Source organism: Typopeltis vanoorti, chromosome 17 (assembly GCF_054136105.1).
Source record: "Typopeltis vanoorti isolate ZY-2024b chromosome 17, IOZ_Tvanoo_1.0, whole genome shotgun sequence".
In the NCBI taxonomy this organism is placed as follows: Eukaryota; Metazoa; Arthropoda; class Arachnida; order Uropygi; family Thelyphonidae; genus Typopeltis; species Typopeltis vanoorti.
The window spans coordinates 80,651,843-80,678,351 of NC_143565.1; the positions used below are offsets into that span (position 1 = coordinate 80,651,843).

General features: G+C 35.4%; 1 protein-coding gene across 2 annotated transcripts in view; it reads left to right on the forward strand.

Moving 5' to 3' along the window:
• The window catches only part of LOC150097552 (uncharacterized), a 468,344-nt gene that overhangs the window by 79,333 nt on the left and 362,502 nt on the right, over window positions 1-26,509 (forward strand). For both annotated transcript variants that reach the window (XM_090407136.1, XM_090407137.1), the window contains exons 5-6: window positions 2,005-2,161; window positions 20,296-20,413. In XM_090407136.1, coding sequence (XP_090263262.1) covers window positions 2,005-2,161; window positions 20,296-20,413 — 275 coding nt within the window. The remainder of the gene's footprint in view (window positions 1-2,004; window positions 2,162-20,295; window positions 20,414-26,509) is intronic.

Consider the following 26,509-nt stretch of genomic DNA (forward strand, 5'->3'; position numbering starts at 1 on the left):
TTTCTCTACCTTGAGTAACGCCTTATCACGCACTGTACCTGTAACTTTTGCAGATTTGGGCACAATGGAAAGACTGGCACAAATTTTTTCTTTGTTCTTCAACACTTCACATATCGAAGATTCTTTTTTATTATAGATCTTGGCAACGGTTGCAATTGACTTTTTTTTCTGCTTCAATGATATTGATAATCTTTGATTTTTCACTAATACTGAGCACTTAACTTATTTTCTTCGGTTTGAAGTCATTTTTAAATTTTTCACAATTTATTATTTGCTTGAATTTAAATGCAGTTTTTAATTGCAATGACAGACAATTGACTGCTTTGTTTGACAATTCAAGTAAAACTAAACATGAACAAACATGCACCTAGCAAAACAAGCATGTTTCAACAAGTTTTCAGCCTGCGCATATGCATGTTTTGCACGCTTTTTTCGAACTGCGGATACGGGGGCCTACTGTACTTGGGAAATATAATCTCACAATACAATACTGGTTCACAATTGGAAGCAAGACTACAAATTTACAATAGAATGAATGGCATAATTAAAAGAAATTTTGGAAAACAAACGACTAAAGAAACTCGATTATAATTACATAAAATGACCATCTCTCAAATTTGGAAGTGAAACTTAGATTCTAAAACAAAGACCAAAAGCAGCACAGATGAAGTTTCTAAGACCTCTACTGGGACTCACTCGGTTAGATAAAAAGAAAAACAAAAAATAAGAGAAGGATTAGATACAAAAAACATCATACAAGAAATAGAAGAATATCAGCAAAATTGGCTACACCACATAGAAAGGATGAATAACAATAGGATCCCCAAATTAGTATATAAATGTAAACCTACAGGAAGAAGAGACCACGGACGTCCAAGATTAAGGTAGAAAGATCAACTTCATCTGCAGAGCAGGAACAGGACATAAAAAGCCTATACCTTAATTGCTCAGACGACGATGATGACGATAAAACTTTTCAATAAGATAACAATTCGATAAGAATTGCATAAATCTTACCAGGAACACTCAGTAGGTAAGATTTATGTATGAGAAACGGTTGAGAAGGATTGTAGAAGGGAAGCTTGGAGAAGGCAAGCTGGATTCAGGCCAAATAGAGGTTCTCAGGATCAGATTTTCACATTACAACAAAAAATAGTTGAGAAATTGTGGGAATATAACAGAAATTTGTATTTATGTTTTGTAGATCTGGAAAAGGCATATGACAGGGTGCCAAGAGAGAAGCTGTTCAAAGTGCTACAGTTGTATGGTGTCAATGAAGCATTATATCAAGCAATACTTATCTTTATTTGAGTTGTCAATCACAGTTAGAATTGAAGGAAGTACAGGAAGATGGTTTCATGTTAAATCTGGTGTCAGACAATGATGTACATTATCCCCTCTGTTATTTATTATCTATATGGATTACATTATTAAGGAAAGTGGTGTTAAACCTGATATCAAAATTGGAGATGTTAATCTCAGCTCTTTACTCTATGTAGATGATGTTATACTTGTAAATAAATCTGCTACAAGTCTGCAAGATTTCCCTGACTAAATTGAAAACTCTTGTAATAGATTTGGTATGAAGGTCAACAAAAACAAGACAAAGACAATGAAAATAGGCAGAATCATAGAAAATATTAACTGCATTGTGAATGAAGAACCTATAGAACAGGTACAACCATTTCAGCTACGATTTTTATTGAAGATGGTAAATTAAATACAAAAATAGACAACAGAATCAATAAAGCTGATATGCTAGGAAGTCAACTGAATAAAGTTAACTTCCTACCATAACTCATCAATCAACTGAATAAAGTTGACTTCCTAAATTAGTCAAAATGCTAAATTAGCTGTATACAAATCAATTTTAACTTATGGATCTGAGAGCTGGGTTAGAAATAAAAAGACTTCTGCCGTGAATAACGTGCTGTTATTACTTCGCAGGTATAATATTTCTTCTTACAAAATCTAACCAAACCTAATCTATCTCTTCTTAAATAGGAAAACAGTTGAGAAACGAAGAGTTACCCCTAGACTTAGAAGACAGTGGGAAATGCAACTAAAAGCCAATGGTCATATAACCTGTCCTGTTCCAGGATGCAGCCAAAAATATAAAACAATAGCAAACTTGAGAACACATTTTAAGTGGTGTACAGCAGTAAGTATTTATTATCTGTTATTCATAAATCATAGGTTTTTAATTTTTTAAAGAAAATAATAGGTGGTAGTAAATCATGTAGTAATTTTATTTTTCTTAAAAAAAGTATGTGTGTGTGTGTGTGTATGTATATATATATATAGAGAGAGAGAGAGAGAGTTCTTTTTACTTATATTATACTGTTTTACTTTTTTTTCTTTTCTTTTATCAGAATCATCCTTTAATATTTTAACTTTTTGCTTTACAGTTTATTTTTCTTCATTCACGAGGGTAAAAACAAGTTTCACATGTGTGTGTGTGTGAAAATAAAATATAATATCTGTTTTGAAATGTGACAAGAGATAAGGTTAGCAATGAATTTATCTACTCTGGTAAATTTGCCGCTTTTATTTTTCATGTGTAGTTGAACAAAATGATTTATTTTTTTTCCTTCATATAAGGAAAAGAATGAACAATGTTTATTCAAAAGCCTGAAATTTTTTTTTCAGGCCAGAAATGGCCTGGAAAAAAAGCTTTATTTATTATAATTATTATTATTATTATTCAGGCCTTCATGGAGTTAAAAGACTCATCATGGGAGGTCCTTCTTAAGAAACACAAAGTCTATCAAGACTCATTGAGGGGAGCCCCCCCCGCTAAGAAACACAAAGTCTATCATACCACTCCTTGAACGCATTGACCTTTCTTGCTCTCACCACTCCATCAGGCAATGCATTCCATGGTTCAACCACTCCTCACCCTCTTGCTCACAGTTTCCTTTTGTAACTTCCAGGGATGGCCTCTTGTCATTACTCCTTTCCGCTGTTCAACCAAGCGAAAGACTCCCCAATGTCAACCCTGTAATCATCTCTCAGCAGTTTAAACATCTCAATCATATCCTCTCCTCCTTCTATCCACCAAACTCTGCAGTCCACATTCCCTCAGCCGATCCTCATAACTATCATTGTACAGTCCTGAAACTATCTTTGTTATCCACCTTTGTACCCTTTCCACAGTTAATTTATTCCCTTCAAATCCTGGGGACCAAATCTGTGAACAATAGTCCAAGTGTGGTCTGATTAGGGTTCTTATACAACAGAATGATAACTGTTTTATCTCTGCAGGTCAGCATCCTTCTCATTATTGTAGCAATCCTCTGTGTTACCTTCACCACCTTTGCAAAAATTATTTATTTCAACCTGAAAATTACAGGCCATCATCAGTGGCAAACAGTAGTTTAATACAAAGTAGAATAATGCAAAGGTTAATACAAAGATGATGGCCTGTAATTTTCAGGTTGAAAGATTTGTCCTTTGAATAAACATCATTCATTCCTTTTCTTGTGTTATTGTGTGAATTGAAACCATAAGGCACAAGTATCTCTAAAAGAACAATAATTTATTTGTTTCATTTTACTAACAATATTGCAGAAGTTATTTTTGCATTGTTTTCAAATGCAAGTATTGAAAACCATTGTTAAATATGTATAAATAACATGGTTTTCAAATAACATTTATTGAAATAAATATGATTTGAAATTTTTATTTTTTTTCTTTCCTTGGAAAATTCCATTATATGGATTCATGATGAAACTATATAATAAATTCATCATAAATCAAAAATTTGTATCCAGTAATATTTCAGTAGACCTTCAGTATCTTTCATCTTTGGCTTAAAATTACAACAGTTTTTTAATGATGCTTAACTGCTGCATATGGGGTAAATTTTTGAAACATATCCTATATAGACATTGAAAATTTATGCTCATTTTGTAGAATTCCAATTTCAGTTCCCCCCCCCCCCCTCAGGTCCAAGAAATGAATTATAAATACTCTGTTTAATTTTTTAATAGAACATGTAAACCAAATTGTCAACACCCGATATCCTAAACAAATAATAAAATATAAACTAATTGGAAGGAGAAGGCTGGGTAGACCTCAAAAGAGGATGTTAGATGATAGTGAGGAACAGGCAAATATGGTCTATATCCATAATTAGTGTTGATGATGATGAAAAAGAAAGTTTAGTCTTGAGTATTACTCTTTTCTTTTCTTCCACCACTTCTGCCAATTTCCATCTATGAAATAAGCTTATTCACTTCTGTTGAGAAAGAAAAGAAAGAACACTTCTCTAGATGTCACACCTAAGAGCTCCAAGAAGTACAGCAAGAAATACAGCAGAAATTTCTTGTTTCATTTTCATTCATTTCATTGATCAGTGACATTTTAATGAGAAATACTGATGTTTCATTTGTTGGCTGATACAAATACAATATTTTTCAAAATTGTCCCTAACATTACATAATTTCCTAATTTAATAATTACGTATTTATAATAATCACACCTTCAACTTGATTATCTTGAAAAGAAAGAATGATTTGATTAAAAAAAAAAAAAAATTAACTGTGGTACATAGGCATTCAACTTTTTTGGGGGGTGGAGGGGGGGATTTAATTGCCTGTTCAAAAGGCAAATATTTAAAATTATTATAATTTATTTTTAAAGCATTCACAAGTGAATTGAATACATATTTCACTTTGAGAGTATATTGTACCAATACATTTTTAGTGTAAAACAATATTGCAAACTATGGTAAATATATTTCTTTTCAGATGTGCAGTTTTTCTTTCATACTACTAGATAATACTGCATAATAATAATAATAATATATCTAGAAAATGACATATACAAAATAAGACCCAGTGTGTACAAAATAATAAAACACATGAATGCAGATATAAAAGAAACTGCAAATATAAATTGTGAAATAGATGTAAAAGAATTCTTGGATTACTTTACAGATCTTTGGATGGATAATGCTGGCATCAAAAATAATTACACCAGAAACTTTCAAAATACCTTAAATGATATAACAATGAAAGAATTAAAGGACAACGTGAATAAAATAAAAAATGGCAAATCAGCAGGAGAAGATGGGATAAACTCTGAACTGTATAAATTTGCTGGAAAAAAATTCCTAAAAAAAGCTCAAAGATTACTAAAATTTTTAAATAAAATATATATAAATAGACAAATACCAATAGAATGGAATACAAGCATAGTAATACCTATATTTAAAAAATGTGATAAAACAAAACCTGCTAACTACAGAGGTATTAGTTTATTGAATACATGCTCCAAAATATGTAGCAGAATACCTAATGAAAAACTAAAAATATACAGTGAAAAACTATTATTAGAATGTCAAAATGGATTTAGAAAGGACACTATACAATGGATGCAGCTTTCTGTTTAAAACTACTTATAGAAAAAAGAAGGAATTTAATTTGGAAACTCATCTTTTGTTTATAGATTATGAAAAAGCATTTGACAAAGTAAAAAGATATATACTGTTTGATATATTACAAAGAATAAATATTTTACTACATGCAATATTGAATATATACAAAGATAATAAAATAAATGAAAAGTTGTCTGAAAAACAGTCTCTAAACCAAGGAGTAAGACAGGGATGCCCTCTGTCTCCAACACTGTTCAATATTTACATTAATGATATATTAATACAGTGGAACACCTTAAACAATCAAAGCATAGAAATTTCCCAGAATAACAAAATAAATACACTATTATTTGCAGATGATCAGGTAATAATATCAGATAAGGAAGACAATTTACAAAGAGCAATATATAATTTAAAATTTGTAGTAGAACAATTTGGAATGAAAATTTCCATAGATAAAACTAAAACAATGGCATTTTGTGGACAAACTCCACTTAGAAGCAAAATAGTTATTAATAATAAAATAATAGAACAGATAAATACTTTCGGTTATCTTGGACAAATAATAAAATATAAACTAATTGGAAGCAGAAGGCAGGGTAGAACCTCAAAAAAGGATATTGGATGGATAATGAGACCGGAACAGACCAATATGGTCTATACCCATAATTAATGTTATGATGATGATAATAATAATAACAGTGATTATTAATAATGTTAATAGTATGTAGTATTTTCTTCTTCATTGGATATGACCTCTTCAGAACCACATTTTATTTAGTGTTCTTCCTTTCTAGTTTCAAAACAAAGTGCACAAGATTATTTTGTCATCATTTTTGCAAACTGAACTTTGAAAATAATTATAATTATGATATAGATATTGCTTAAGTTGCATGCTATTCAGAGACCTCAGCTTGCACAATTCTTGAAAATGAGCAGAAGAGAACTGCAAATAACATTCTGCATTATTGTAAATGTCATGGTATGTGCAAAAATATGTTCTGTTTTCTGTAAATCAAAGCCATACAAGTGCAGAACTGTAAGCATTCTGTGAAGGGATTTCTAACTAGAACTGTGAAAAAAAAATCTAGACTGTTAATAACAACATGCTTTTTAAAAGATATATATTTTTTTATTATTTTTTTATTCTTGTGCCCATACACAAGAGGTGGTTGATCAACCTATAGTACATTAGTACTGTGCATGAGTAGCACGTTGGGAAAGGAGGAACTTGTTTACATTTGATTTAAATGACTGTAAATTGTATTCCTTGGGAAACATAGCAGGTGGGAGACTGTTCCACATTGCAGCAGTTGCAGGGATGAAGGAGGAGGAAAAGAAACTTGTTCTGTTTGTTTCTAGGTGTACTGTGAAGGGATGTTAAGCAGCAGCTGCACATGTTCCAACGAGCTTATCTGAGTGGAGGAATTATTGATGTTATTTCAGATGAGCATTTCCCATGGAAATATTTGTAGAATATGCAAACTGCAGAAACCATACATCTGTGTGAAAATGAGAGGAGAGAGTTGGTAAGAGATTATTATTATTATGTGACACTTCCAGGGAGTCCAAAGACTCATCAAGGGAGATGGGCCATTAATAGGTCTAATTGCTCTCCTCTGTATTGAGTCAAGCATTTTGAGAGAGCTTTTAGGACCCTCCCCCCACCCCATATGTGGGAGCAGTATTCAATAACTGGGCAGATTTGTGGTTTGTATAATGTTAAGAGCTGTTCAGGGGTGAAGTAACGTCTTGAGCGAAAGAGAAATCCTAGTTTTTTTTGAAGCTGAGGATGCAATGTTTGGGATGTGTTTATGCCAGGTGAGGGTAATACCAAGAAGAGAGATCTCAAATTATCTGGAAATTCAGGTATCGTTAAAAAGGATACTGGGGAAAATGGGTCTTTTTTATGGGAAATAATACAGAACTGGGTTTTATTACATTGAAATTGATGAGATTAGCCGAACCCCATTGTAGGATGGCTTGGAGATCAGAATTGAGGGTGGTAGTTGATGTTCTGTAGGTTGAGGTGAGTTGTGTAGGGTAAGGTTTATCAAATGAAAGAAAGGAGTGTAGTGTGTCTGCAAAAGACTGTTGTCTGCAAAAACTATGTATTGGATTGGAGGTCAATTGAAATAGGTCGTTGATATGTAACAGGAAGAGGGTTGATGAGAGGACAGAACATGGAACCCCAGCATTAATTGAATGGTGAGAGGATAGGGAGCCATCCACCATCACACGCACAGTGTGCATATAGACAGAAAGCTGGCAATCCAACTACGGAAGTCCTGGGTCAGACCGAATGATGGTAGTTTGCTTAGTAAGCCTTTGTGTCAGACCCGGTCAAAGGCTTTGGAGATATCGAGTGCAACCACTTACGATTCACCAAACTTCTCCATGGCATTTGTCCAGAGATGAGTGACAATGATATATATGTAAATAAAGATGAAGACAAAGATATATATGACGTTCGTTTATAAAATAATTGTTTGATGGTAATTTGTGATTCAAGAAGAAAATGCAGTCATCTTGAAGGTAATTAGGAAAAATTAATAAAAGAAATTATTCTGGCATTTGCTTTTCAGTCTGATATAAGATTTATGTGCAGTAAATGAATTTCAACCATTTTCTGTACCCATCAATAACTGTTTTTATAAGATAAAAATAACAGCATATTTCAATATCGATATTTCTCTTATTTTATCCTATGATTTTTATGTTGAGCCCATACGCTTGGTTGATCAACTTATAGTACATTAGTACCATATATGCGTAGTGGGTTGGGAAAGGAGGAACTTTTTCACATTTAATTTAAAAGTCTGTATATTGTATTCCTTGGAAAACAACAGGGAGCTGTTCCATGGGTTTCAAGGTACACTGTGAAGGGATGCTGAACAGCAACTGCACATGTTCCAACGAGCTTAGTACTAAGTGGGGGAATTATTGATGCTATTTCAGATGAACATTTCCCATAGAGATATTTATAGAATATACATATTGCAGAAACCAAATGTCTGTGCAAAAGTGGGGGAGTGAGTTGGTAAAAGATGGGTCATTAATAAGTCTAATTGCTCTCCTCTGTATTGAGTCAAACATTTTGAGGGAGCTTTTAGGGACCTCATCCCATATGTGAAAGCAATAGTCAATAGCTTGGCAGATTTCTGATTTATATAAGGATAACAGCTGTTCAGAGTGAAGTGAAAGTTGAGTGAAAGAGAAATCCTAGTTTTTTGAAGCTTGAGGATGCAGTGGTTGTGATGTGTTTATGCCGGGAGAGGTTTGATGTCAGGGTAATTCCTAGAAGAGAAATCTCAAATTCTCTGGAAATTTGGGTATTGTCAAAAATAATACCAGGAAAAAATTATTTTTTATGAGAAATAAGACAGAACTGGGTTTTATTATATTTAAATTGATGAGGTTATCTGAACCCCATTGGAAGATGGCTTAGAGATCAGAATTGAGGACAGTGGAGGTTGATGTTCTGTAGGCTGAGGTGAGTTGTATAGAGTAAGGTTTATCAAATGAAAGGGAGGAGTGCAATGTGCTATCATCTGAAGAACTGTGTATTGGACTGTAGGTCAACTGAAGTAGGTAATTGGTATATAACAGGAAGAGAGGAATGATTAACAATGAACTGTAATTATAGGATAAAAGGCTAAAAAATACAGATGTATATTGTATACATTTAGTCTAATATCTCTGTTTAAAATTACAGTGACACTGCATATACTGTAAGGAAATATGCATTTCATACTGCTTAGTAGCATACTAGCACTGGGTGTTGATGCAGTTATGAAACTATGTTAATCTAGTTAAACTGTTTTCCTGAGTGAAGGATTATCACACTTTGTAATGGAGATAATTAATGGCTAGCACTTCTTATCCATGTTTTTTCAACTCTGTCATATGTTTTGCATTTATTTTTGCAGATGTGTAAACACATCTCTGCCTGTCTTGAGGTTAATTGTATTTTCTGTTAGGTCAGATTTATAATGTTTAATCATTTCAGAATATCAATCTTATATTGATATTCTGAAATGCATTTTAAGACAGAACAGCCAGTTTGTCCAAAATAGGATAAGCAGAAGTTACACCGAACATAATAGACACCACGTAGCAACACCTGGAGGAATTTTATCTTCTGGGGAGGGTAAAAGTAGGCTGATTTGGTTTATAGATTTTTATAGATTTTAACATACATCCTAAGTAGTTAAATGAATTCACCAAGATTTTAGAACAGGTATTTAATTACCTAGGATGTATGATTACACATGAAAATAAAAAGAATGAATTCGCAAAAAATTGTGAAATATTTAAAAATAACAGGTGTAATTTAACTCCATATTTAAACCTAACCTAGTTCTGCATTAGCCCTACCAGTTGTATTGTATGGAAGTAAAATCTGGACAATAAAACAAAAAAAAAAAACCGCTAACTATGCCACTGGTTCTTCATTAGCCAAGTAATCTTATGAGCTACTTTAGCAACCTTAGTAATATGTCCTCTAAACTTTAACTCTGTCTCCCACCAGCCCTAAATCTCTAGCTTCATCTATTTCCTGGAGTACAGTCCCATCAGTGTGGTACACAGGTTGCATTGTATTTATCCCAAAATGTATAACTTCACATTTCTTCACATTAAACTGAAATCCATTATATTTTGTCCATACCGACAATCTATTTAAATCATCCTGCAAGTTCTCCATACCACCTTGATTAACTATTATTCTACACCATCAACAAACAACTGAATATTTCCTTTCAGGTTATTTTCTGTATCATTTATGTACCTATTAAACAATAGTGGTCTCAGCACTGAACCTTGCAGCACATCACCACTAGTCATATGTTTTTGCGTTGATTTTGTCCCTGCACATGCCACTTTTTTTGATATCTGTCCAGCAACCACCATCTCATCCACATAACCAGTGTCATATCCATTCTGTAAAATCTTGCATAGAAGGATTTTGTACAACAATTCCTTATATGCCGATTTTACTAGAAAACAAAAATCTATACAAAATACTGTGAGTAATTAGCAAATTTTTTATGTTTATGTAGTATGGAAATACTACATAAACATGAAAACTGTTAAATATTGTGACTGCCAAATTTCTGTAAAGAACAAAGAAAGTTAAGTGTTAATTTAATTGTAACGAAGGAAAGTTCCAGACAATGAAATATTCCAGACGAATTAACTTATGACCTAAGGCAATCACTATCGCAAAGGTCAAGTATGCACGGGGTTTTCCCGCCTTAATGCAGCAACATCAAGGTGGCTTGGAAAGCCCTTCCAAGAAAAATTCGGGGGAATGAATTGGTGGCAGTTCCAAGGTCGAAGGAAGAGAATAAAAAGGGGAAGGATCGATAGATAGAGGCTCCCTTTCCCGCAGGTAGTTGAGAAGGCTATTTCTCATGGGTGCCTTGTGGCGCTTAGGCACACTTTTTGGGTTTTGTCATCGCCTCTATCCAGACACTGTTCTGGCTCTCGATGCAAGGAATTCCAGTGTGTCTTGCTGATTCAAGGTCGGAGATCCACATCCTGCCAACAGACGTCCGGAAGTAATAGAAGGCTCGATTATGCAGAACGACTGTCAGTTCTGGAATTCCAGCTGCCAAGTTTCCTAAAGGTCTCCATTGATGCAATCTCTTTGATATCGTAAAAGGCACCCGGTAGTGAGCTATATCGGAAGGTAAAAGATGAAGATAACAATCTAAAGGATCCACTATTGTGGACTAGATGACTAAAAATTAAGGCCTTGTATAGGAATTTTCTAGAGGTGAAATTTGTGGCAGAAGTTACTGTTGTATTGAAATTTTGTTAGAGTTAAGAACAGTAATAAGGACTCTAGATTGTGAGTAAAATTTTTGTGAAATATCTGCTAAGTTATCTGTATTAACATAGAGTTGATATATGTGACGGCTTAGAGTGCGAGATATAATTTAATGTCTGAGTTAAAATATGATGTAGTATGCACAAGTCTGTTTTAATGTATGAATAATTTGTAGGAATAATTAGTGCATTAGACAAATTGTTTAAAGGAGAATGTAAAGCTAGGTTGATTCATTTGAATCCAAGCTAATAATTACTGAAAGGTATAGAGCCTGAGAGGTTTTGAATGCTGCTTAGTGTTAACTTTTAGTGTATATTCAACTAGCATGAATAAATTATTTTGTTTGTCAAATAATTTGCCTGATTCCTGCATACCAATGCACTGCTCATAAAAATCGAATCTGTGTGACCTTGAGTAATGAGTAGCCACGACTGAAAGATAGAAATTTTGCATTGCTAGATTTAGTAATAAGTATAAGAAAGTTCCATGTTTTGCTGAGTGTTTTTCTTTGGAAGGATATTCAATTCCTATCTATGAATCCTGATGGCACAGTCTGTACAAACAAATAAATTTTCAGAATTCAAAATAGAAAAACACCAGTAGTTCAGACAAAGAAATTGGCTCCATCCAGAGGCAATTTCTTAGTGAAGTTTTGAGCACGTGAAGAATCATAATTACGGCCTTGAGACAAAGGGGGGATTAAAGTTGAATGAGAGGATTAAAAATAAGAGACTAATTCAAGCAACATATTAAGAGCTTGGAGTTACGACAAGTATAATAAGATATGAAAAATTAAAGTAACAGAAAAATATTGAATATATATAATTTTGAACAAAAACAAATTGCATTAATGATTTTAGTGGCACAAACGACATTGACTTTACAATTCCCATTTGTTCTAATTTGAGTAGCAGAGTTCCATGTGGTATTCTGTCAAATGCATTTTGAAAAATTCAGCAGAATCATTGTAGCCACTTCCTTTATCCTACTCAGTTGTTTATTATAAAAAGTTGGTAAATGACTAGGGCATGACCGACCCCTTACAAAGCCATATTGTCCCTCATACAGTATCATATTCTTATCCACCCATTATCGAATTCTCTTTTTGACCAATTTTTCCAGTACTTTTACCACCATGTCTGAGATACTGTTTGGTCTATAATTTGCTACTGCAGTCTTAAAACCTCCTTGATGCAAAGGAATTATTTTTCCTCCTTCCATTTCCTTGGAATTCTACCAGAACTCAGAATTAAAGAGCCTAGTCAGAGGCATTGCCAGTTCCCTTGCACATTCTTGCAAAACCCGAGCTGGTATCACATCTAATCCCACAACTGTATTTACATTGAAATTTTGCAATATCCTAAGAACCTCCAATTCATCCACTTCTATTCCCACTGTAGTGTCTTTCGCATATGTACAGCAGTAACATTCAAGTGAAGTTACAGCAGTAACTTCACTTGAATGATATACCTTTGCAAAGTAGTCACTCAGTAACTCAACTATTTTATCTGCTTCTGTCACCTTGTCACCATCTGCACTCATTAAGGTTAATCTTCCATAGTCATTCTTCCTCTTAATTGCCACATAACAAAAGAACTCTCTGGGATTTCCTTTGGTCTGCTTGGTTAGATTCTTGTATCTGATTTTGCCTTCTTTATGATGCTGGTCACCCTTCTTGCTTGAGCCTTGTACTGTTCTTAAGTTTGCTGGTCATCTTTCTCCTTATGTACCCTTCACATCATTTTCTTCTTCTGTAACTCATGCTTAATGATATTGCTCATCCATCTAACTCCTACCTGATTAATCCTCCTTACCTTAGGTATAAAATTGAATATTACTTCCTCTAGATGTCCCTTAATTATATCCCATGCACCACTAACATCCTTCCCTTGCAGTGTTTTATGCCATGGCACAGATTCAAGCTCCCTCCTAAGCTTCTCATTTCTTTGAACCAGTTGCAAAATCCTTGATAAAATTGTGAGTTTTGTTGTGTGTGTGTGTGTATGTGTGTTGCCCATGTTGGGGTCAGTATTCCAAATCTTTATAGATATTGGTTTCTTATGCTGGATCTTCTATTTTGGTCATGTAAGCATGTATGTTTAAAATTATTATGTGTTGCTTTTTTGCACAATATCCTTTTGATTATGTACACTCGATGAACAAAACATTAGAGATACCTTCCTAATAGCGTGTTGGTCCACTTCTAGCATGAATAAGCCTGTACTCTCTGAGGCACTGATGTCTCCAGATGCTGGAGGTAATTCCAGCCATGCCCATTGCAGCATTGTCCACAACTGTATCTTAGACGTCATCCCAGCTACATGGATCTGATGTCTCGCTCTATGGCATCCCAGAGAGAGATTTGATCGCATTTAAATCTGGGGATCTTTGGGGCCACTGAATGGTCTCAAACTCAGATGTTCCTCAAATCATACCTGGGTGGTTGTGTCCTGGTGCGGTGGTGGTGGTTCATTGTCCTGCTGAAACAGACTATCAACTGCAGGATGTACAAAGTCCATGAAAGTATGTAGGTGATCAGCCAGCATGTTCTGGTATCTTGCAGCATTTAAGGACCTCTCCAGACACACTGAGGGACCTAATGTGCCACATAGAAGCCTCCCTAAAACATCACAGAGCTGCCACCACCACCACCTTGAACAAAGTCAACCTGGCACAACGGAGCCATGGCCTCATGTGCTGTTGACACCACATCCACACCCTCAGCTTGGTACAACTGATAACAGGATTCATCAGACCACACAACTCTGGTCCGTTCTGCAGAGCTCCAGTTTTGATGGTCCCGACACCTTGCTAGGCACAATGCTCGATGACAAGCTCTCAACAGTGGTACACAATTAGGGCATCGGCACCCTTAGCCCATGGTATGCAGGGTATACTGCACCATTCACTTGCCGATGCTGCTTGGACCTCCAACATTGAAACTGAATGTGATTTGTGCACCCAGCGAGCAAGTAGTCACCAACCACATGGCATTGATGACCAGGATTGACATAGACTGTCCAAGCCAGTACAGACCAACCACAGGGCAAAGACAGTATGGACTTGGACAGTCTATGTCGATCCTGGTCATCAATGCTATGTGGTTGGCGACCACTTGCTTGCTGGGTGCTGGTACATCCATTGATATACTTACAGTAGACCCTTGATTACAGTTGTCCTCGAGAACCCTAGGTTCTTACCACTTGGGTGATAGAATGACCCATCTGTCCTGCATTGATAATACGTCCACAATCGAAGTTGCTAAGGTCACCACATTTACCCATATTGATTGATTGCAATACACTGTTAGGTAGCCCCCGATGCTTGCTTCTTTATTGTCTTCATTCAGTTTAGGTATATTTCACTCTGCATAGGGGGATGCCAGTGTCAACTTCCCATCACCCTCTTCTCTGATGTTTTGTCCATTAAGTGTATATTCTGGAATGCCGTTTGCCTCTGCTTTGGTAATGTTGCTAGTATGTGTTTAGATGAAACAAAATTGCTGATAAAATCTGTATTTCTGGATAATCTACCTAAACCTTTCTCTACGGTGGCCATAATATTCACTTCAACATTTTCCAAAGAGTGGATATTTCTAGAGGCTAATGCATAGTTCTGCTTTAATAAAGTAATCTGTTCTACTTTATGGCTATATTAAGAGTGTAAGAAAAGATTGGTTACTTCTTTCATAAGGTAAATTTCTTATGTGGCTTTACTTTTCTGTTATCAAACTGTTCAGTTTCTTCCTGAAATTAGTTTTGTTCCTTTGTGCTGCTGTGGATGCTTTATTGGCCAGGAGTTTGCCAAACACATTGCAGGTATCTGTAGGGCAAGAAATTACTGATTGTGTATGAATAATTGGCATGAATTACATATAAATCATTTGGCAGCAAACCAAGATGCCTTAAATCTCATATATAATACATGTCAGAAATGTGTGATAATTAGGCAGATTGAGGAACACGAAATGTTGAATATGAAATGGAAATTCAGATGAGTGAGCAAATTAAATGATGTTTCAGGTCTGTGAAATTGCGCACTCTGTGAAATATGAGCAAGAATGGAAGATGTTTGAATTCAAAGTGGTGTCAGCATTGTGATATGAAAGATATGAAATATACAGAAGACATTAAAGAAATAGCCAAAAAAAAAGAAAAAAAGAAAAGAGAGATTCAGCACAATGGTGGAAGTTTTGAGTCTGGAAGGATCATGAAAGCATAAGCATGTGAAAAAAGGATTGATGATATGCAGCAATGCCACGAACAAGGCATACTGGAAGATTGAGTAACAAAAATGTTTCTTGGATGCAATGATTTGTGATGCAATTGAAACAATATCTAAGCAAGTAGAATAAGCCGATGACATAATTGTGTTGGTCAGAGTGAATGATTTGATATGAGAAAGTATCGTTTGAAAGAAGATGTGAAAGATTTGTTGAATGATTTTAAAAAAAAAAAAATGAGAAAAGTATTGTTTGAAAGAATATGTGAAAGATTTGTCGAATGATTTAAAAAAAAAAAAAAGAGCAAAAGAATAAAAATTGTGAGATTGTCCACAGTAGGAAAGGAGTTAGTTGAGGAGAAGCTACAATATCAAATGAGAAGAAATGATGTGAAATATTGCAGATGGATTGGGATGACTTGATGGTCATCCCAATCCATCTTTTGTACTTGTACTTGCGAGATAGACCACATTTGAATAGTTTTCTTGTCAGGTACTTGGAAAAATTGTTGTTTGATGAAAAAATGAATGTGAATTGTTTGGGAAACTAGATGTGTCTGGGTGGTTCCTGAAGGTGCAGAATGCATGCATTCCATTAAGTGGTAAAGAATATGAGTGTAAGGACAAACAGAGTGAAGGGAGACTGACAGCTTCTTTATAGGAGATGTCTCAAGGAAATTCAAGACTGATTCTGTCAAGAAAAAAAAAAAATATTAACTGAAAATAGGAAAGGAAGGTGATTTGGGTAGAGATTCAACTGATCAACTTGGTAGTCAGTTACGTACATACACTAATATCAGAAGCATTATGAATAAATAGTTCTGAGCATTGATAGATGTATGACCAAAATTTTTTAGTGAGAACTGCAAAAGTTACAGGAAAAGAATTTGATGGGGTTACAACATGGGCAGGGAAGTACTATTAATGATTGTATAGGAATTAAATCCAACTAGAGTAGAAAACTTGGTAGTTGCACAAGTAATAAGAAAATAGGTTTCAGGCTGTTTCATATGAGATAATGATTAAACAGAACAAAATACGCAGTTGGGTGCTGCTACAGGCTAGTATCATCTGAAGAAGACTGTGAACTATGTAGATACTCTTATGGATACATGGAGGACTACATTAGGGGTGATTTCTCTGCCCTCTAGTCTATATTCCTAGAGTTGAAACCATGCAGATTAAGTACAAGTGAATTTATAGAATTATTCTGGATAACTACCTTAAGTGGCTCATGAAGAAAAGACTCACTGTACAAGAAAATTTTATCTAGTAACTCATAATGGCCAACTCATTTATTCTATAAATGAGTTGGCCATTATGTCTCGAACTGGTGAGAGTGATTATATAGTTTTTACTCGAGAGGTGAAAATGAATGCAAGAGCTTTGACTAAGAAGGGACATATAACTATATGGCAGATCATTAAATGAAAAGCTATCTTGAGTTATTTCAAATTTCCTTGGCATGAGAAACTGTTGGTAGAGCGATCAAATGTGCATGGGAATTAATCAGAGTCAGATATAGCTTCCTTTAAATGGCAAGTCCTTTAAAGGAAGCTATATCTGACTGCATTCCCAGAATTTGGAGAATTGTTTGCATTGCAGTTGAATAACTATTTAAAGCAAGAGTTGCATAAAAAGAGGATATTGTGATACAGTGTCATGAAAAGACTGATGATAAGACTCTGGAGAACTATAAAGAGCAGCCTAAGAGGTGTATGCATAATAATAATAAGTTAGTAAAATCTAAATCATAAGTGGCCAACAGCAGGCCCATAACGTGATTTTGTGTGGCCCACGGCAGGATAAAAATTATATTAAATTATATGTATTATTAATTTAGCTGTTAGTTTCAACTGTAGATTTCTGATTGATATACTAGTTATATTCATTATTTCTAATGACGGAAAGAATTTATATTCTCAACACAGAATCAAAATTGCTTTAAAATGAATACTCAATTTATAAAATCTACTGCTTCTCTGTGCGAGTTGTAGTAGTGGGAGTGGTAGATTTCTATGCGCTCCAGAGTAACGCATCATTGAAAGCCACTTGCTCTGCTCTGGTGACAGTGATCAGTTTCAGAGACTCGGTTTCACAGTTAACAGTATTATTGTTGCAGTTTGTGTCCCCTCGTCAGTTATTTCAGCCTTTGTGTACTACGAGTAAGAAACGTAAGATCTGTGAAGAAAACAGGTCATTTCTGGAGAAATGGGAAAATAAATTTCTGTTTATAAACAATAACGACAACAAACCACAGTGCCTTATGTGTTTGCAAGTATTGTCGTCACAAAGAAGCCGATTGACTGATGACCACCTTCAGGATTTGTTACGAATATCGTCATCATCGTTGAAAATCATAAAATGGCATATACTGCCATTTTCTTAGACTTAGTGAAGGCATTTGACAGGGTGCCACATGATAAGCTGATATTTAAGTTGCAACGCATGGGTTTGGATGTCAGATTGGTCAACTGGATTCAGGATTGGCTGTCTGATAGGTATCAGAGAGTTGTGTATGGTGAGGCAGTTTCAAGGAGTCAGAGGGTTACAAGTGGGGTCCCACAGGGCTCAGTACTGGGACCTATATTGTTTAACCTTTATATCAATGATATTGCCAGTAGATTGCAAGGATAGTCAGTTGTTTGCGGATGATGCGAAGCTGGGAAGGATTATTAGTAATAGTGCTGATGTGGTAGCCCTGCAGGAGGATTTGAATAAGCTAGATAGATAGGCAAACGAATGGAGATCTCAGTTTAATGCAGCAAAATGTAAGGTCTTGAGGTTTGGGAAACAACGATGGGATGCAGCATGCTCTATGGGAGGAGTTATGCTGGAGGAAGTTGGGGAGACAAGAGATCTGGGGTTGATGGTTGATAGAAACCTGAAGTTTAGGGGACATATTGCAAAGGTGGTGAAGGTAACAGAGGATTGCTGCAATTATGAGAAGAACACTGACCTGCAGAGATAAGAGGGTTATCATTCCGTTGTATAAGTCTCTGATCAGATCACACTTGGACTATTGTTCTCAGATTTGGTCTCCAGGATTTGAAGGGGATAAATTAACTGTGGAAAGGATACAAAGACAGATGACAAAGATGGTTTCAGGACTGTACAACGATAGTTATGAGGATCGGCTGAGGGAATGTGGACTGCAGAGTTTGGTGGATAGAAGAACGAGAGGTGATATGATTGAGACTTTTAAACTGTTGAGAGGTGGTTACAGGGTTGACACTGGGGAGTTCTTTCGCTTGGTTGAACAGCGGGAAGGAGTGATGACAAGGGGCCATTCCTGGAAGTTACAAAAGGAAACTGTGAGCAAGAGGGTGAGGAGTAGTTTCTTTGCGTGGAGGGTGGTTGAACCGTGGAATGCATTGCCTGATGAAGTGGTGAGTGCGAGAACGATCAATGAGTTTAAGGAGTGGTATGATAGACTTTATGTTCTTAGGAAGGACTCCCACGATGAGTCTTTCGACTCCATGGAGGCCTGAATAGTAATAATAATAATAATAATAAATCGACTTTGATGAACTTGTCGCCACACATGAATGCACATAAGTTGTGTTATATATATAAAAAACCAGAAATATGTAATTAAATTAAATTTAATTTAACAACTTATATTTAAATTAATCAAGTATTTTATAATGTTCTCCCAGTAGTAAAATTAGGAAAAAGAAAACCAGGACGTCCTCTTAAATGATTCAACAATGACTTCTAAGGCTGGATCAGGCCATGCTAGGCCTAAATCCTTGATACGCATTATGATGATGATGAGTAGTAAAATGATTTAACAAATATAGTAATTCAATACGTATAACTATTGCCTTGAAAAAATGCAGAGTTTATTGTGGCCCGTGACGCTACCACTCATCATATATTGGCCCTCGTATAGAATGAAGTTGGCAATGCCTGATCTAAATAATTTTCTTTAATGCATGTTATAGTATTTGACCACATAAATTAATATTTTAATTATTGAACTAAAATCAGCTTTACTCCTACTGTAGTGAATTCATAGGAATCACAAAAATTGTTTTCTTTACTACTCATGAACATCATTGTGGGATGCATTGATGTAAAAGTGTGTATAAAAGGTTTCTGCATCTTGTAAATGCATCTTCAGTAAATGTTTTCAAGGAGAGATATGATAGATATTTGAATATCTAAATGGGCTCTCCACTTCAAAGAGTCCTTGGATGAGCATTCATAATAATACTATGGACATTTAGTGGCATCAGAAATTATTTCATTCATGATTTCACTCTGACAACAACCAAGTTTAATTTTTAGCCTTATGTTCCTGATAAACTCATTTCATATGGCATTTGTAATATGAAAATTACAAATTCTGAAAATTAATCTGTACATATCATCAACAACGCATAATTCTATGAGTAAGAGAATTGGCCAATGTTAATGATGACATAATGTTAATATTGTGTTTAATATTTAAATATTAAATTTAATATGTTAATATTTAAATATTAAATTTAATATGTTAATATTTAAAACGAAGAATCTGCATACAAAGAAGTTTGCGAAAAGTCATAAAATATTCCTCTGAGGATTATTTTATGAGATAGCTGATGTTAATGACAACAAAAAATTTAATTACTAATAAAATGTTCAATATTAAAATCATAACTAGAACAGTATTACTAGCTTGTCTGAGTTATGTAAAATCACTGCAGTTACTTAAAATCAAACTATTTTATTATATCTAATATTTGAATAATATATTCTATCATGATGTCTCCAAATTGTAAATGCCCTTTTACAATTTGGATTTTTCATTTTATCTGTTTGAAAATGTTATTGAGATTGATATGACTTTATAGTAGAATGTATTTTTCATCAGGGTCAAAAAAAAGGATTGCAGCATTGTCCTTATTGTCATTCCCTGATTTTTGCTGATCATGATGCCTCTATACATCACATGGAAGTTGAACACCCTGAAAAACTTGATGAATACAAAGGTAATATTTGTACATATTTCATATATATTGATAGGGATCAATGGGAGAAAATATTATACTGAGTAAAATATGAATCAGTAAAATATGTTGTATAATCAGGAGATAGAATTTATCACAGCAAAAAATAAAAAGAGTGATCAGGAATGATTTTATACATCACAGCTTTATTAATAACAATATTTATATGAAATATTTATCTTTTTTATAAAGCAGTGATCCTGTATTCTGTTAATCTTTGTTCAGCACGAATGTTGACAATCATTCTAACTTTGTCCATACTAATACTTCATGGCATTAACAGTGCCAACAGATGAAAAAATGAAATTCATTTTACTAGGATGGTCTGAAAACTTCTCGACCATAGACGGCAGCACTATCGGCAAGATTTTTTTTTTTTTTTTTTCTAACTTGGTACATCTGTCATAAGCATCCATGTGAAATTACAAGTCATTCTAGTGTCATAAGGGACATCTGTCATAAGCATGGATGCTTGAAATGGAAAAAATTGAGTATCGTGGTTATAAAATTCTTTGTAAGAGAAGGTTTAACGCCAAAAGAAATTCATTTGAAGTTTATTAATTCATTTGGGCTGCGACATTTAAACGTGGCTGTACCAGCCTTGAAGATGATCCACACGAAGGACATCCAAAAAGTGTAACAACACCAGAAATCATTGATCAAGTGCACGATATGGTATTGGATGACCAGTGAGTCAAAGTGCGTGAAATTGCTGAGACTATAGGCATTTCAAAAGAATGTGTAGGATATATTTTGCATGAAGAATTGTAAATGAAAAAGCTTTGTGCAAGATGGGTGCCACGCTGCTCACAGCAGATCAAAAATGCACTCGCATGAAAATCTCTAAACAGTGCTTGGAGCATTTTAACAAGAATAAAATTGATTTTGTGCATCGATTTATTACTGTGGATGAGACTTGGATTCACCATCACACACACCAGAATCCAAACAGCAGTCAAAACAGTGGACAGAAGCCGATTCCATCAGCAGAAAGGTCATGGCATCGGTGGTTTGGGATGCTAAAGGCGTTTTGTTTATTAATTAGCTTGAAAAGAGTAAAACAATAAATGGGGAATATTATTCTGATCTTTTAACCAGACTAGATGAAAACATTCATGAGAAAAGACCCGGTTTGCAGTAGAAAAAAAATCATCTTTCATCAGGACAATGCACCTGCCCACAAAGGTGTTATGACAATGGGAAAATTAAGGGATTTGCAATATGAATTGTTGGAACATCCACCCTATTCCCAAAGAGCCAAATAACTGAGTTTTTGGCTCCCTCTGACTTCTATTTCTTCCCAAAACTAAAACTCTTCTTCGCTGGTCAGCATTTTTCTTCGAATAAAGAGGTGATTGCAGCTGTAGAGGGGTATTTTGCAGATCTTACCATTACAGGGTAATGGCTAATGGAGCATCGCTGGAATAAAGGTATTAGTCTTAAGGGAGATTCTGTTGAAAAATAAAAATTATTTTGAAATTATAAATTCATTTTTTCATTGTTAGGCTGAGGACTTTTCAGACCACCCTCATATTGAAACTTACTAATATTTTGCTGGTTTTCTACCCACCATCTTCAGAGCACAAATTATAATAGTGACAAGTACAAGGCATGCAACTAAATCATTGGAAACATTTCAAATATAACTGAAAAAGAACTAATGTCCTAACATAGTGTCCTCTGTATGCCAGATAACTATAAAGTTAATTTGAAGTTATCCGCTTACATAGGGCCATTAGCTTCATCTTATTATTACTGTTATTCGTGACACCTCCAAGGAGTCCAAAGACTTATCATGGGAGGACACCAACTGCACAACTCCCCATCTCCACCACTACACAGAACCTCTATTACCAATCACGCACAACAACAACGCCATCTACCACTCACCACCACAGCTAGTATTTTTTGTCTGTAAATTGCGTGTATTCTGAAGGGACGATTTGTCTGTATGCAGGATGAAAAACCACAGTTTCTGGGAGAAAAAACCCTGCTACCTCCGTATGAGATTGGCTAACTCACCTTCAATTGAAAATGTCCATATAAAGATTCCTCCTGTCATGACGAGAATTGAACTTAGGCCTTTTCCAATCGAAGGGCGCAACGTCTCGTCGTTCTTCCAATTGCACTATGGAGGCGCTTCTTTTTCAGTTATATCAAAAAAGAAAAAGATCTGGGAGCTAGTGATTTCGACTACTGGTCTCAGAATGACTATCTCCCAGATTTTTAGCAAATTAATACAGTTATAATTGTTGAGGATGAGGGAGTGCTTAGCTGACACTGATTCTAAAAACAGTCTCTCAGACCTGTAGTGACTTCTATGTAATAGTGATGTCTTTTTCCATTTAATCCTATGTGAAGGAGTATCCAGAGCATAATCTGCCAGTACCAACTTTCCATAAAGATGATTGTGGATGTTATTTTTGTGTTCTTCAAGGCCGATGTCAACTGATCTACCAGTTCTGTCCAAAATAGGCTAAAGTGCAGGCACAAGGAACTTTGTACACTCCTGAATGAGTAAAAGGATAAAACTGACTTTGAGAGAATGGCTAAAGGTTGCAAGCTGAAGGAATGGTTTGAACATGGCATTAATCACATTTGTAGAAAATTTGCAGATGATCAGATAATAATATCAGATAAGGGAGACAATTTACAAAGAGCAATATATAATTTAAACATTATAGTAGAACTAATGAAGGGGATACAAATCCTTTGATGTTTATCTGCCAGTAAGCGAAACTCTAAGAACTAGGACTAAGATCTATGAGTTTCATACCGAAAAACTATTGGCAAATCCAAGTGTAAGTAACCACTTGGTAGTATAACACCAAGGCAACTCGTATCAAAGTTGGAGCAAGCTCCCTCACTATCCTTGATATTTTCTCATAATGTAAAAACACAGCACCTGGGGGATGTAATACTATAATTACATTATGAGGAGAGGTCACTACCCAGACCGGTTTCAACCTTTTTTTGAGGTCTCATCAGTGAGTAGGTAGACCTGGAAGATGACAAGGTTTAAGTGAAAAGAACTTACATACCGTCACTATACGAATGCCATAAAGGTTGAAACCGGTTACATCCCCTAGGGGCTGTGTTTTTACATTATGAGAAAATATCAAGGATAGTGAGGGAGCTTGCTCCACCTTTGATACGAGTTGCCTTGGTGTTGTACTACCAAGTGGTTACTTACACTTGGATTTGCCAATAGTTTTTCGGTATGAAACTCATAGAAATTAGTCCTAGTTCTTAGAGTTTCGCTTACTGGCAGATAAACATCAAAAGATTTGTATCCCCCTTCATTATTATTAAGGTTGCCAGAAAAATTGCCTTTTGGCTTTTATTCTATGTTATGTTATAGTAGAACTGTTTGGAATGAAAATTTCCATAGATAAAACTAAACCAATGGCATTTTGTGGACAAACTCCAGTTAGAAGCAAAATAGTTATTAATAATAAAATAATAGAACAGATAAATACTTTCAGTTATCTTGGATGTGAAATGTCATATGAAGGAGAAAAAGACATAAAATTAAAAACTTCAAAATTTTTACAGATTATATGCCTGATAAATAGAACACTCAACATAAATATAGTACAAAAAGAAACATGCTTGAAAATTTACAATACATTAGTCGTGCCCACATTATTATATGGCAGTGAAATTTGGGCAATAAACAAACAAGATAAACAAAGAATAAAAACAAGTGAAATGAGATTTATGAGAAGAACCGTAAAATGCACATTATTAGAACAAAAAAGAAAAGAAGACATTTTAAAAGAACTAAAAACAAAATCAATACAAGAAAAACTAAACAATTATAAACAAAAATGGATTGAACATGTAAACCGAATAGCCAACACCCGATATCCTAAACAAATACTAAAATACAAGCCAGTTGGAAAGAGAAGGCAGGGTAGACCTCAAAAAAGGATATTGGATGGATAATTATTACTATTATTATGGGTGACTCCAGGGCGTCCTTAGACTCATCAAGGGAGGCCCTAAACATCATGTCCACACAACTATTTGACATTCTCACAGTATCTATCATACCTTGCCTTGAACTCACTCACTGTCATAGCACCCACAACAGATCTGGCAGCTTATTCCACTCATTTACCACTCTAAAAGTAAAGAACCTAGCTCTAACACCCTTGCTAACCACTCTCTTGCTCAGCTTCCATAGTTGTTGTCCCCCCCTAGTTCTCCCACCACCAATCCTGATCTCAAAAATATCCTCTGAATTAATCCTATAGAAACCCTTCAGCAATTTGAATATCTCAATCATTTCTCCCCTTTTCCGCCTATCAACCAATTTCTGCAACCCACAAATCTTGAACCTGTTCTCATAAGGTTCATTCCATAGACCTGCTATCATCTTGTTCACTCGCCTCTGAATCCTCTCAACCTCCTCCCCATCAAGAAGAAACCTAGATGACCAAATCTGGGCACAGTAGTCGAGATGAGGTCTTATCAAGGCTCAGTATAGAGGAACAATAACTTGCTTGTCTCTGCTCATCAAAGTATTTTTCGACAACCAAGTGAGTTGATGAGCTGATTTAGCCACTTTTGCAATGTGCCCTCTAAACTTCATCTCCCTATCTACCAACATTTCCAAGTCCCTGGCCCCATCAATCTCCTGGAGTACAGCTCCACCAATGTGGTATACTGCTGCTAATCTTTTCGCCCCAAAATGCATAACCTTACATTTTGTCACATTAACTTGACATCCATTCTCCTTAGCCCAGAACTCCAATCTATCCAAATCATCCTGCAAGATTTTGACATCTTCTGCATTCACTATTGCCCTACCCAACTTTGCATCATCAGCGAACAAATGAACTGTTCCTCTTAGATCCTTCCCTATATCATTAATGAACAAATTAAACAGCAGTGGTCCAAGAACAGAACTCTGCGGCACACCACTAGTCACAGGCTGTCTTTTGGACTCTACTCTTGAATAAACTACTCTCTGATATCTCTCCATCAATCACCCACCTCTCCATCTCACCAACCCTGTATCCATTCCCATATGTTGCAGTTTACTTATTAGAATTCCATGTGGTATCCTGTCAAAGGCCTTAGCCAGGTCCAGCAGTATCACTGTAAACCCATTACCCTTATTCAGTTCAGCCGTCACTGTGTTATAAAACTTGAGCAAGTTACTGAGGCATGATCTACCCTTCACAAAGCCATGCTGTCCCCCGTACAGTATTTCATTTTCATCAATCCATTCCTGTATTTTTCCCTTGTCTACTTTCTCCAAGACCTTGACAACGACTCCTGATATTCTGATCGGTCGGTAATTTGCAACAGTAGTCTTGGATCCTCCTTTATGCAGTGGAACTATATTCCCCTCTTTCCATACCTTCGGGAGTAAACCAGATCCAAGACTCAGATTTAACAACATGGTCAAGGGCACTGATAATTCTTTAGCTGCTTCACGTAAGACCTGTGCCGGTATAGCATCCAATCCCACAGATGTATTCACATTAAGGTTCTGTAATAGACTATTCACCTCCACTTCATTCATCACGATTCCCGTATAAACTAATGGTTCCTTCATTCTTTCAATGTCGCCACCTGGATGATATACTCTTGCAAAGTGCTCACTCAGTAATTCCACTATATTGACTGATGCAGTGATCTCCTTACCACCGGCATTCCTTAAAATCATTCTGCCGTGTACAGTTTTTTTTTTTGCCTGCAGCATATTGAAAGAACTGTTTGGGATTCTCTTTAGCTTGCATACCTAGTTTCCTTTCATATTCTGCTTTTGCTTTTTTTACCACACTTGTTACACTTCTGGCCAGTACTTTATACCGTTCGTGTACCTGCAGGTCACCTTTCTCCTTAAATTTCCTCCACAGTTGTTTCTTTTTTTGCAGCTCAAGCTTAATGGTGTTATTCATCCATTTAATCCCTATTTGTTTTACTATTTGGACCCTAGGTATACAATCAGCCATAACATCTTGTAAATGCTCCTTGACCACTTCCCATGCTCTATCAACATCCAGCCCTTGCAGTTTTATATGCCATGGCACTGAACCAAGTAATCTCCTAAGCTTGTCATAC